Source organism: Oryzias latipes, chromosome 2 (genome assembly GCF_053564925.1).
Source record: "Oryzias latipes strain Hd-rR chromosome 2, Olatipes_Hd-rR_3.1".
Classification (NCBI taxonomy): domain Eukaryota; kingdom Metazoa; phylum Chordata; class Actinopteri; order Beloniformes; family Adrianichthyidae; genus Oryzias; species Oryzias latipes.
Window position 1 is genome coordinate 18,610,273 of NC_136238.1, and position 14,216 is coordinate 18,624,488.

Sequence of the window (14,216 nt, forward strand, 5' to 3'; positions counted from 1 at the left end):
CACGACTTTGCTTAGCTTGGAAATCAACTCTTTCATCTTTGTTTTTTTAAACGACGTGTTTGGAAAAAATCTTTGTAAGACAACTTTTCTTAGTTTGGAATATGACTGTTTAACATACGACTGTTTGAAATACGACTTTTCTTTGTTTTGGATGCGATTTTTCTTTGTATGGAATATGGTTTTGTTTTAAATATGACTTTTCCTTTTTTTGGATACAGCTTTTCTTTGTTCTTGATACAATTTTTTTGTTTTTAAATATAACATTTCTTTTTTTTTTTTGTCTTCTATTGCAGAGAAGTGTTGATCATGAGTATCACAGACCTTCAGTAGTAGCTGGTACTTGGTGATTCTCTGGATGGGTTTGATCAGATAATCACTGATCGACATCCTGCAGCTGATCTCATGCTGGATCTCCTGCAAGACAGAAGGTCCTTAGTGTTTTTTCTGCTGCTTCTGCAAAATGCTTCATTTTATCAGTTAGAGAACAAAAAGTTGGGCTGTTTTACCTCAAAGAAGGTCTCATACTCAATGACGATGAACTCCGACTTGGGCTTGTTTTGACAGTAAACCACATACATGTGCAGACGACGCTCCTGCAACAAACACATTCACACTTCATTTCTCTCACTCATGTTTAATGTGGGGAGTCAGCATCTGCAGAAGTAACTAGTTCTTTACAAATGCAATCTAAGGTGGATTCAAGCTCAGAGCAGAGACCACCGATTCAACACACCATCACATTTCTGAAGAAACTCAATCATTAATAGGCATTGGATTTTGTAACTTGAAAAGAATCTATCTGATCAGAACTGGATTACAAAAACTATGTAAAACTATAAAATGAATTAACTCCAAAAACATGCTTCATAGGTTGATTGGCAACTCTAAATTGTCCATAGGTGTGAGTGTGAGAGTGAATGGATGTGTGGTTGAAGATATTCTACCCTGTGACAGACTGGCGACCAGTCCAGGGTATCCCTTGCCTACGCCCAAGTGGCCGGGATAGGCTCCGGCAACCCCGTGACCCCGAAAGGGAATAAACGGTCAAGATGATGAATGAATGAATTAACTCAGTAGGGGTGGGATTATAAAAGCTTGCTTCTGCCCACTCCTTTTCAAGCAATAAATCAAGCTCTACTTGACTTAAGTTAATGATCACTATATTTAATTTAGCAAATGTGATTTGCGTGTGTGTGTATTTTTTTTTCCTCTATGCATTTAATAATTTCTCTAGTTTCTCGAGTTTGATAAATCTTTGTATATTCTTTAGTGCTTTGACTACAATGCTTGAAACCAATCAATCAATTTAGCAAACACAGGAATATTTCTTAGTTGAGTTCCCCCAAGCAAGTCCAGATAAAAATTACTCATAATTCGTGTCTTATCAAGTACTGAGTCCAAATTCAGTTCCAACATAAGTTTCAAATAATTTGTCAAAAAAAATCACTGTTTATGTTAAAGATGTGACAAGAAGCTGTAAGTCAAATTCTTTAGTAAGTGTCTCAAAGTCTGAACTACTGGTTGCAGTCTATTGGTATCACGCATAGATATTCAAATCATTTCTATTCACATCCATGTGCCTCATTTGTTAGATGCCTCTGCCCAATACACACAACAGTCACAAAACCCTTCATCAGATTTTACCCACAACAATGAAGATGGCTCTTTTAAATGTCAGATGACTTTTAACTCCGTCTTTGATCATTAATGATCCGTTTTAGACCATGATTTAACCTGTCTGTTTTTAACTGAAACCTGGCTTGGCATTGATGCACCAGCTATTCTCACTGAGGCTTCTCCACCTAATACCCACTTTTTATTTTCAATCAGGGGAGAAAAGAAAGGTGCATCGATTGGTCACAAAAAAAGACATCTGAAAATATGTTGCTCAGAATATATTGTTCATTTGAGCGTCATGCTTTCCTTCTTGGTGACCCACCTGTTTTAATTGTCACAGACATCAAACCCTCCTTCCTGTTTTATTGAATGCATGGGTATTCTCCGGGGACTCCGTGCTTCCTAGGTTAATGTGGTGTGAATGTGAGTGTGCATGGGTGTGTGATTGTGTCCCCTGTCTTCGCCCACAAGTGGCCAGGATAGGCTCCAACAGGGAGGGAACAAATGGATTAGAAGATAAATGAATGTTGACAAAAATCAATGCTATAAGATCTACTATTTCAACTATGCAATTCACTGGTTTTACCTGGGGAGTTTTGTCCTGGTTGAGGCAGAGACGCTTGGTCGAGTTATGTGTTGAGTAAACGCCACAATCTGCCTTTTAGATCCCGTTCCCACTTCACTTTTTGAAACATTTTATGATTCTTTGAGTCAGGGCTTTTATAAATAGTAAACTGCTCTCCTAAGACTGGTGTCTTCCGTTCTGCCTGTAAGACAGAAGTGTTGAGGCCCCTTTTGAAGAAGAGTCATTTAGATCCAAATACTCTGGATAACTACAGGCCTGTATCCAACGTACCGTTTTTTTTAAGTAAAATTATACAAAAAAGTGTTGCTACTCAACGAAATGAGTTTTTAAATACCCAACAATTTTTAGAATTAAATCAGTCATTTTATCTGTTTAATATTATTCTCAATTTTATGTTTTTATATACATCTAACATATTAAATTTGAGCTTCTTGTTATGATTTTAGCCCCAGTGTTTCTTCTGGGGATCTTTCCTGCCAGGGCTTGCTGACTTGGTCAGTGTATGTTTGTTTATGTTTTTTGTTTTAAATGATAAAGTGCTTCGAGTTGGACAAGGCATGAGAAGCGCTTTTTTTTACAAATAAAGATTGATTTGATTTGTAGTTTTCAGACTGAGAGACAAGTCTGGACCCCTGTTTTGATTTTTGCACTGCTTTTCCTGCTTTCACACGACTCACATGTCTGATGAACAGGTCGGCCAGCAGATCGTGGTTCTGGATGCAGCGCTCTAGCTCCACCAGAAAGAAGCTGAAAAAGGAAACCACAGAATGAGCATGACTTTTGCTTTGTTTTTACGTTTGCGTTAGAGTGTGCGTTTGTGTAACGGACTCGCGGTGCCAGTCGTAGATCTGCTGGATGTTGCCAAACACGATCTTGTCTTTTCCCCTCATGTCTTCTGGGATCCCCCTGACCTCAAGCCTGGACATGAAGCCCTGAGACATGACAGCAGTTCAGTACGGGGCTTATTTCTTCCTTGTTTGGAGATGTTTATAGTAAAAACTACTGTACTTTTAGTCCAGGTCTCACCTCAACAATCACTCCTAGGTCCTTTACGTAGTCCTTCTCTGATTGGACCATCTCATTAACAACAAACCTGCACCAGAATCACAGATTTTTATGCGTTTTCTTGTCTGATATTTCGTTAAAGGGTCGACTTCATGGGAAACTTACATTCGTCCTCTTAGTGCTTTGTTTCTCTGTTCAGTATCGGACTCGTTTGATCCCTGATCTGAGTCCAGAGCCTAAAGAAAGAAAATCAGCAACAGTGTTCAGCCATACTGTCACTACTTACATGCATTAGTAATAAAACTCCATATTTACCTCTGGATTGTTGGGGTCTTTCATAATCTGCATCGGTGGAGGTAATGGGGTGTGGCTTTCTTCCTCTTGCTCCTCCTCCCCTCCACTTTGCCCCGCCTCCTCCTTTCTTGCCTTCTGCTGATTAGAAAAGCAAGTTTGCTTTGCACCCTGAATTCAACCAGTGTGTGGAAATTAGATGTGATACATACCATCTGTGTATTTACGGTAAGGGGCGTGGCCAGCTCGAGCTTGTTGTCCCGCCTCCTGGCTCTGATTGGAGGTTTTTTCTGTCCGTCAGCTTTTCCCTGACTCAGCCTTCGCACAGGGCTGGTCAACCACCGCTGCAGCAAGACAACAGTTAGTACCACTGACCACTTCAGCAATTACCTATGAGATCTTTTGAAAGATCTCCAAAGCTGGTGGTTTCAAAACAAACCTTTAACGTGTTGCCTGTGCCAGAGCCGCTCCGTTTGGGCCCCGGAGACCCTACTGCACCTACTGGAGCTCCGCCCGGTCCACCTACGGTGGGGGAGGTGGCACCTGAGAGAACCACAACAAGTCAGGGAGTTGACACTTTTTTCTGAGAGTGTGGTACTCTGCTTATTTATAATCTTCTTACTTTGACTGCTGGTCTGAGTCGGGAGGCCTGAACCCTCAGAACTGAACAGACTGGAATCTGCAAATACAAAGAGCCAAGAGTCTTTTATAAAAGCTTATGACATCACAGCAATGAGAAGATTAAAATAGAGATGGAAACCAAGGAAATGAGAATATATTCAAGTAAAATTGTCAAAAAATGATTCCAAATATTAAGATTGATTTTTTTTTAAATGAACCAAAATGATCCATTATAAAAAAAATAGAAAATATATGAATAATCTTCTATTTGAAGTCCTTTTAACCCTTGTGCTATCTTAGATGACCCCACCCTTACTTTGACGTGTTATTCCTACCATGACAAAGGTGGATAAAGGTGGAAAGATTTCATGTAATCCATGGACACCAGTGAAGATCACAAATCATTGAAGAAAAAAGGTTCAGAACACTGTTTAGTGGGTCTAGATGACCCAACTCCCAATGTTAAAGTGCCTAAGATAGTACAAGAGTTACAGGATCTTATATATGAACAGAGGACAAACTGAAATACAGTATAAAAAAAATAAAGAAAAGATTCTTAAATTAAGAAATAATCATTTAAAATGAACTAAAGCCTGTGCATTTATGCATTGGCACATTGGTAAGGAACATTTATTTGGGGGATGGGTTGAAGTATGTGCTCATTAAACGAACCAAGTCATCTCCGCCAACACCAAACTCGTTATTCTGCCATCGACTCCTGTTTGGTGAACTGAATTATTATGATTTGAAGAACGAATTAACCAAACAAACAGGAGTCAGATTATAGAAAAAAGGGGGGGAAAACTAGCCAAACTGATGTCCAAATGACAATGAAGTCATGCCCAAACTCTGGAGGTGGTCTCTGATTAAACCCCCTACGACAACACCTGGTATCGCTGCTTATTACGAAATCTCGTCTTTACATGTCTTTGAATTTAGCTTCTCTCCAAGCTTCTCTTTTATTTACTGAGAGACCTACCGGCCCACACCATCACACCGCCTCCACCAGTAGATGCTTCTCAATCTGTGCAATAATTTGAAAAGCGTTCTCTATGTTTTCTCCACACTTTGACTTCATGATTCCACCTCCACAAACCATATTCTCCAACAAACTTTGCAACAAATTTTTAAGAGACGGCGTTCATGAAACCAACATGCTAACAGGGTCTACTTGGGGCGACATCTTCCTGGAATGTCCACTTTGGGACTTAGCCTGTTGTATAGAAATAAGCTTTAAGTTCAGAAATGGTACTTTGGATACATACCAGGCATGTGATGCACATTTCCTGAACCCACTGAATAAGCGTTCTTGAATGCACATGGTGTTCACACTGAACAAGCAGGGAGGGGTTTCTTCTTCTTTTACTACTGTTTACTAGCACACATCCATTACCAACAGCTGGAAGAGGCTTTGTGCAAAATGTCAAAGTGGCACAAATCTTGTGAATCTTGCCCAAGGTTTTTCTTTCACTGCTCTATTCCGAAATACAAAATGACATTCAAATGGTTGGTACTCCCTTGAATTAAAAGTGATGCCATCCATTCATCACTACCACATCCGAGTCCCCTATTGGTCAAAGTTCAACCTGGTTTAACTTTCAACAGCCTTGAATTTTGCACGTAGAGCCCAAAAACTGTCCAAAAAATCTGGGTAATGATGTGTGAACACGCGCGTTTTGGACACTAAAGCCCAACACACGTGTTTGTGCACGTTTACATAGACTTTTCATCAAAAGTGGTGGCTTAAATGTTGCTTTAGGCCCTGTCCCATTTCCTCTCTTGGCCCGGTAGCTCAGCCTTCCCCTTCCATCTTTGCCCTGTAACACGGGTGAGAATGGTTAGTCACCCTTACAAAATTTAACAAAGCCCTGTTGGATGGTGAACAGGAGTCCAACATCTTAAATATGTGTTGATCTAAATGGATCTAGACGTCTAGTAGAGGGACGCGAGTCTCCCCATGAGCCGTCAAGCTGTCCATTGCAGGGCTGTGTCTTGACTTGGTGTTGAGCTTGATGCCGCCCCATCCAGATTAGTGAAAGTACACGGCCAGTCTTGGGAAAGGTGGAAATTCAGTTGTTTCAGGTGGTGCACTAAGTACAGTCGTGACAAAATTAGGAAACCCTTTGAAAATCCGTATAACATATTTGTACATGTGGGCGATTACTATCTATTTAAACAATACTCTAAGTGGAATAACTCAACTAATAAAATTCTAAAAATTCAGTTGAAAACTTTGTTTGAAATGTAATTTAAAAAGAATGTAATTTCTGGATAAGAGGGAATTAGGACACCCCGCATATTTTCCCACTTAAAATGACCATGATCAAACTCCTTTGTATCACAACAGGTGCACAATTGTGACATCACTATCCAGGATATACATTTAGTTTGATGTGCTGCTGAAGGTTGAAGTGAGAGTGAGAACAACGGTGAGATCCAAAAAGCTGCCTGAGACCCTCAAAAAGAAGACTGGAATGACGAGTCCGGTAAGGGATTAAAAAAAAAAAAACTCAAAGGAATTTGACATCAGTCATTCCACCATCCCGAAAATTGTTTACAAGTGGAAGAAGTCACCAAAAATCCTAAAATATCATCCCAGGACCTACAGCAGGCATTTGCTCCTGTTGATGTGAAAGTACATGACTCGATCAGATAGAGACTACACACGTTTGACGTTCATGGGAGGTGTGCAAGGAGAAAATCATTGCTCTCCAAGGCAAACATTAAGGCCAGACTGAAGTTTGCCAAAATTAAAGATTAAACATTGGTAAAGTGATTGTTTCTTGATAGAGAGCCAAATAACCAATGGGGCGTCCTACATTTTTCACATGACTGTAGCTTACATTCACCCCTCAAAAAAGACAAAAGGTAGACTAAACCTACTGTGTGTTGACTCTGCAGGAAGGTTGGACTGTGCAGGAAAATAAATATTTGAAAGCTGCTCAGAACTCCTGAGATGTTCACTTTACTGCATCACATGTTCCACCGAAGCCAGAGAAGTTATTATGTAAAATAAAAAGTATTCATTCACTTTTGAATTGACACTATTTGCCCAATATTTGTTCTGTATTTCTGTGTTTTTCTTTCAGTTATCAGACATTTTGGAAATGTATAAACTTTACATTAAGAGGGTTATTTCATTCCTTCATGGACTGTCAAAGAACCATTCAAAGATCACGGGGTTGTCATGTCACGTTTGCAGACACGTCAAGAGACTTAAACAGCTTTAAAGCCCAGACAAAAGCTTTTAAAGTGACTGAATAAGTGATTTAATGTTGGAAAACAAGTTTCTATCGTTAGTACACAAATCTTTAAATTGACACAACAATCATTTTTGTGTCTCGCATCACCTCATACGTCATAAGTGTGTGAAAGTCTCTTCATCCACATACAGACATGACTCACAAATGTTCACGTCTAAAATGTTAGTCAGAATCTGGTTTCTCCAAAGACAGTTAAAGACGCAGACCAACACTCCCTTCTTTCCTTCTGTCACTCATTAACCAACACACTCTTGCTGCCCTCTGACACGACTTTGCTCTCTCACTGTGAACCCACCTCGCTCGTCCTCTTCCTCTCCCACAATCCATCCCCAAACTGCAGAACAACTCCAGCATTTACCTCTGCCCCGCCGCATGCCGCCACATCAATCCGCTTCGAGGACAGTCGGGGGTAAACCTTACAGCCAGCAACGGACGGGAGCTTCTCTGGACAAATCTGAATGAAATCGCACCACTGGCTAAGACATAAGGGGTGGGGCTACTATAAAGAGGCGGGGGTTTACTAAAAGGGGTGTGGTCTAATGACTGCTTTAGGAAAAAAGGGGTTATGAGAATATTAGAATAATAGAGTTGTAATGACAAATTGAATGAAAAAAAAGTTAAAATCCCATTAAAAGAGACAAAAGAAAAGTTGAATTTTTCTATTCTGCTTTACTATGAAGTTTTTACTTTGAAAGATCAAATAACAAGACAGGATCATTTCAAAACAAACAAGATTAAAAAATATCAACATAAACTATTGGTCTGTTGCAAATTAACTTAAAAAACATTTGAAATAAACTAAGTTATCAAGAAAGTAAGGTAAATAAAAAGGAAATAAATGCCAGCAACATATTTATTTGAAAAACAAATACATGCATCAAAAAAAAGGTTCCAATTTTTATTTTTTCTGTGACATACATAAACTAACCCGACAAAAATGAATCAATTTAACATGACAATTGCATTTTTTAAAACGTTGCGTAAGTAAAAGCAAACAGCTAGCTGACCTGAAAACAACTATTTTTAAACTGCTGTTGCAATTGTCTGAGGAAGAACACCCAGCAGGTCTCCTGACACACACACACACACACGCACACACCCACACAGACACACACACACACACACACAGACTCACAGTCAGGTTCCTGTCTGCGTAAAACTTTTTGGTGTTAATGTTTAATCCCCACACCCCTTTACCTCTGGACCATGAGTTCAGTGAATGTGTTTTTGTGTGTGTGCATTTGTTGTGTGTGTGTGTGTGTGCATTTGTTGTGTGTGGGTGTGTGCGTGTGTGTGCAGTGCATTTGTTGTGTGTGTGTGTGATCTTTATCAGCTGGAAGCCGCGTTCATGTGGTTTCATTTGCTCTCTAAACGACTTTAGCCGACCTTAGAGCACAAGAATAAGTCGGCGTTTCTGTTTGATAAAAGTGGCTAATCTTTAGCGCCATCTGCTGATGGAAGAGTTAGCGAGAATTAGGGATGTTTATTTCAGTTTGAACGAAGAGGGACTTTGGATTTTCAACAACTGATTTGTTTGCTTTGTTGAATTGATTTTATATTAAATCTTTGACGATTATTGTTTAATAATAATTAATATAATCTTCTAACTTCAAAATTTTGTTAAAACATTTTGTTCCTTATTTAGGCTTTTTATGTTGGCTAATATAATAAAATATATAAAAAAACAAACCTATGTTTGCAGATAGTTTAGTATTATTTTCTCTGATTTCATGTTTATTGTTATGCTGTAGTTTTAGGCTTGTTTTTGGTTTATCTTTCATAAATTGTGTAATTTTTTTATGTTAGATGTTTATTTTGGTTCTTTGGTTCACTTTGTCTTTGAGAAATACAAATTGTTTACTATTTTTTTAAGTCATTTAGACTGTTCAGTTCTTTATTTAAATCTTTCTGTTTTGTTTATCTATAATGGCAGTTTACCTTGTTTATTTCAAAGTAAGGGTCGTTCAATTAGTTCTGACTAATGCCAAGTAAAATTGTGATCATTTCTGTTTTTAGTGACCATATTTTTGTCATCATTGTGTAACTTTTGGAGCAGTTTGGGTTGGTGTAATTATTTCAACTGGGCCTGTTTTGTCTGAATGTTGAGGGTCACTGTTCACTTAAGCAGGGTTTTCTGAGCTGGGTACACTGCATGGCAAAAAAAAAAATCCAATTTTGCTCAAAAATGTCAGATTCGGATTTAAAAAATGCACACACACAAAAAGTAGATATTTCCTATCCGACTGCTGTTGCAGAGTGCAGGGACAGTGTGTATTTATAGCTTCACAAAAGAGCATTTCAATCTTTAGGGCTAACCAAGGGATCAGCAGGATGTGGGACATCACAACAGTCTGAGGAAGTTTAAATCTGCCTCGGTTTAAACAGGAAGTGACACGGTGCAAACGCCACGGCTGGCAGGCGCTTGCTGGTCGTTGTGCTTCTGAAGCTGTTTGTCAACAACCCTGTTTACAGACTGGGAGGACAAACATCTGGCAACGAACAAGTTCAGACGGATGGCATCCGGACACTCACCCTTTGCTGCGCTCATGGTGGATGAGGAGGTGGTGGTGGAGGAGGAGTTGAGAGAGGAGGAGGTGGTGGTGCAGGTGGAGGAGGTGCTAGAGGAGGTGGTGGAGGCTGGGAGGAGCCCCTCCATGTCACCTGCACTGTGGGAGTGCGACAGGCAGAGGGCGCTCATGGGCAGCAAACCCTCCTGTGGGAGGGAAAAGCCGTGAAGTCAGAGGTGTGATTGGTTTTTATTTGTTTTACCCGCCTTGATCTCTTACTTGCTGGGGCGTCTGATCCGTGGTTCTGATCAGACACCAGCCAGGCCGGTCTGCAGAGCGCTCCACCAGCTCCACCGTCTGGCCGCAGCGGACGCTGAGCTCTCCCGGTCCTCCAGAGGTGAAGTCCAGCAGCACCACCACTAGCTCGCAGCCCCCAGAGAGCTGCAAACACATAGATCCTTTGGTGAGGGTTCTGTGATAACAGCACACACATCCACAACACGGAGCGCCACCAGCAGGTAAACCAGCCTCATTACAACAGGAAAATGTCAAGACCCAAATAGGAGAGAGAAGGAAGAACACAGTTCAATATTGCTGTTTTATATTCAAATCGTTTTTTCTTTAACTTGTCCAGTCCAACAGCTGAGCAAGCAGATCAGAGCTTGAAGGCCTCTTGTGTTGGACATATTTTACTGTTACAAAAGGGGTTTATGGTTTTTCAGACAAAAAGAGTGTCTATTTGTATAAGCCCCTTTTGTATTTGAGGCGAAGCTTTATTTATAATAACTATGTTTATATGCATTCTTTGTTGGACTGGACTTAAAAAAGGAGAGAGAGAGAGAGAGAGAGAGAGAGGGATGTTAGTGATGGGGGATAAGGGCAATCAAAGCCCATTGAGATGACTGTTGTTGTGAATTTGGGCTATAAAAATAAAATTCAATTGAATTAAATGAAATTGATAATACAGAGTCATGACATCATAACATAAGAGTGTCATAAGTAAAATGCATGACTTAGTTCTCACATGCACACACCTACACACACCAACATATAGTCTGCACACAGCTATTTACAGGTTTAAGTATATTCGTACAATATTGATGGAAGATTGATCTCACAACACTTATGCACACAATATTCATCACCAATATTCTTGAAGAGGGGTGTGGAAACAATACCCATGCCCATTTTTGTGCAAAAGGGAATAAGCTTCTTAGAGTGTCCTTTGATCACACTGAATGCTCCAGCAAAGGCAAGAGGCCCAGCATCCCAGAGCTAGGGGCAGACAGCGCAGCTGCCCAGCCGATCCAGGTATCCATGAGCCCCACAGTGAGACAAAGACCCGGAAACAACCACCCACTTGCGCAACGGACCCCTACCACGGAGCTGGAGGCCAAGACCCAGCAGCCCCCTAGCCGAGGAGTCGGAGGAATAGAGAGCACACAGAGCCGGAGCCCCCGCCAGGGCAGGGGTCCCACCCTTAGGCGCTTGGGGCGATACCAAATGCCCTGACCGCTCGAGACCTACGCAAGCCCACAGATGAGAGGCACAGCACCATCCAGGAGCCCTAAGCCCCCTCCCGCCACCACCCCCAGAGGCAGGCCGTAACAACCAGCACTGCACACCCGTGCAACCTGCCCGCCAGCCCTACCAAGGACAAAATGGGGGAAGCGGCAGAAACCGACCGCCCAACTGGGAAGGAAAAGAGCTGCAAGGCCAGTGGCCCAGGAACCCCCGGGAAGCCACCTGGCAGCAGACGCCAGCTCGCCCCACCCCGTCTGGTGGGCGGGAGACAGGGAACGACGACCCCCGCTGTTAGCATCGTTTAACTTCAAAATTTAGTGTTGCGGTTTTAAAAATGTTTTTAGCCCTAAAATTTTTGTTTTACAACAAACACAAAAAGTTTTGACACATTACGAACTTTGAGTGGAATTTCGTCTGGTTTTTTTTAGACAGTTTTCATTTTGTCTCTGAAAATTTAGTTTTCTGGAGAGTTTCAGGTTCATGTTGGAATTATTGTGTAATATAATCCTAAAATAATATTTCTTTGGGGTTGAAATAAAATATGGATGGTAAGCATTGCCACAAAAAAGCTGTTTTAAAGATAAACTATAAAAAGACTAGTAAGGGTTAAACAAAAGATTCTTGTAATTTGAGTGTGTTTTGTGAATGTTTTATCATTTTTTTCTCTTCTGGGTGTTATAGAAATGAACATCAAAGGGAACCACAAGATTTCCCTACGAAAATGTGTTTGTTTGGTCTAAATCACTAGTTTTAGCAAGACGGCCTTTACGATGAAAACCTGAGACTTTTTTTTTTCAAAATTTCTCTAAAAGTTTTTCATTTCACGAAATTTACGTTGTAACTTTTTGACGTTCTTCTTGAAACAGGCATTTTTCTTTACATTTTAAAAAATTCCTTTTAAGCGATGTCTATCCAGTTGGACCAGAGCGTCTTTGTTGCTGCAACCTGACCGATGACCCTCATATATCATCCTGCTTTGCGCCACCCACACCCTCATTGGTCCGCCGAGCGTCACATGAAACATGGTTACCGTGGTTACCACCAACTCTGCTGACTAATAGCTCACATTTCAAAAGGTCAAAATTATTTTATTCTGTATTCAGAACTGTGTTCTATTCTTATATTGTCTTTTTATACATGTTGTATTCTTATATTTGTATTATGAAAATGTTCAATAAAAAAATAAAATAAAAAAAGACTAAAAGCTTGCATTAGCACATGTGCTCCAGCTCGGGGGAGGAAACACCCACCGCCAGCACCTCTGGGGGAAAAAGGAGGGGGGGGGGGGGGTTCCCGACTAAATGAAAGCAGCTGGGGTTTTACTGAGGGGGAAGCAGAGGAGCTGAATGGAGACGACAGCCTCAAAACGGGTCTGCTCATCAAAGCTGCAGCGCCAGCACTGAGCTGATGGTGAGAGCCAGAGAAAGCCTCTGATGGAGGACGAAAACAGGATGGTTTGCTCCAAAAGAAAAGAAGAAGCTGAAGAAACCGAGCTAAACCAACGTCACCCTTTGGATCTCTGACAAACACCTGGAAAAACACTCTCCTTTCCATCTCCTGGCTAAAGACTCTTTCAAAATAGAATTAAGTATAATTATTTATTTTAATTGTATTTTTAAAATTTAAATTAATTCTTATTGTTTGCAAATGATTATAAAATTGTCTGTAATATCTTGCTTGCCCCAATTCTTCTAAAGATTTTCTACCGGAACAATTTTAATATATTTTTCAAAGAGTATGACTTTCATTGTAGTGAAATGGTAAAATTCCTTTCATTTAATGACCTCACAAAAAAGCCTTGCAACTGTATCTCCTATTCATGTTGATTTTACCCAAGCAAGTTCATAGTACTTTTCTTTTGGTACAATGATATATCGCTACATCGATATATCGATATATGCCACCGATATATCACCGTTTTTATTTCCTACACCCCTACTTTTTATGAGTTTATCTTCGGTACACACCTCAAAATATCTGTCGTAAATATTCTCACCATTCCACTTCCCTTTTAATCACTTTACCATCATTCAGCTCAATTCAACATATCAAGGGTCAGAGGTCACCACTTGGACCCCTTAACTACCCAAAGGTAAAAAGCAAAAGTGAAACATACCTCTGTAGCGGCGTGGAGCAGGGAAAGTTTCTAGAAGAGTGTGGACAGAGAAAACGCAGCAAACATGCTCACACCCAGCCAGCTGCAGCAAAGCTGAGGTCATGAGGCGCTCGACACACCCCTCTGAGTGTGTGTTTGTGTGTGTGTGTGTGTGTTTACCTTGTCGCTGTCGGCAGTGTTCTGCGACGTTCGTGATGCGATGGAAACCGTGTCAGGCTGACTGCTGGCATCACCCAGGCTGTCTGCGTCCTCGCTCGTCTCCCTGAAAGTCACACATTTTTTTTAATCCATGTGGCCAAAAATAATCCCACAATTTTTCTTTTTTTCAATTTTTTTTAAGACTGCTGGAACTGGAGCTACAAATTTTCCCAACTGCCTCCTCTACTGTCAAGTCTCTTTTTGAGAACTTTATTCTAAAATTTGCAAACATTGAGTTTTTTTTTCCCTTTTTTTATGAACTCCCGTCCCTTTAAAGTCCCACTGTGATCATATTTTGATCCTTTGTAAAACATTCGAATTATGTTTATGCTGTTATTGCTCAATCAAAAAAACCTGTGTCGTTTTCTAGAGCATAATTTCTGCAGAGCGGCAGGAGTTAATTAGAAATTTCCCTCTGAGTTGTAGGTGGAACTGTTAGTGCAAAGCAACCCCACCCCCCTTTCCCCTCACTGCTTCGAGCTCGGAGC

The 14,216-nt window shown here is 40.6% G+C and overlaps 1 protein-coding gene across 4 annotated transcripts in view; it reads right to left on the reverse strand.

Moving 5' to 3' along the window:
* Positions 1-14,216, reverse strand: part of LOC101166941 (kalirin) — a 67,505-nt gene that overhangs the window by 9,779 nt on the left and 43,510 nt on the right. For 2 of the 4 annotated variants that reach the window (XM_011482977.4, XM_078943293.1), the window contains exons 39-51: positions 13,690-13,792; positions 10,170-10,331; positions 9,916-10,096; positions 4,122-4,178; positions 3,939-4,042; positions 3,712-3,843; positions 3,524-3,640; positions 3,374-3,444; positions 3,230-3,296; positions 3,032-3,135; positions 2,881-2,950; positions 507-593; positions 322-414 (exon numbers count right to left, since the gene is read on the reverse strand). In XM_011482977.4, coding sequence (XP_011481279.2) covers positions 322-414; positions 507-593; positions 2,881-2,950; positions 3,032-3,135; positions 3,230-3,296; positions 3,374-3,444; positions 3,524-3,640; positions 3,712-3,843; positions 3,939-4,042; positions 4,122-4,178; positions 9,916-10,096; positions 10,170-10,331; positions 13,690-13,792 — 1,348 coding nt within the window. The remainder of the gene's footprint in view (positions 1-321; positions 415-506; positions 594-2,880; positions 2,951-3,031; positions 3,136-3,229; positions 3,297-3,373; positions 3,445-3,523; positions 3,641-3,711; positions 3,844-3,938; positions 4,043-4,121; positions 4,179-9,915; positions 10,097-10,169; positions 10,332-13,689; positions 13,793-14,216) is intronic. The other 2 variants (XM_078943314.1, XM_023964367.2) reach the window with 1 other exon arrangement.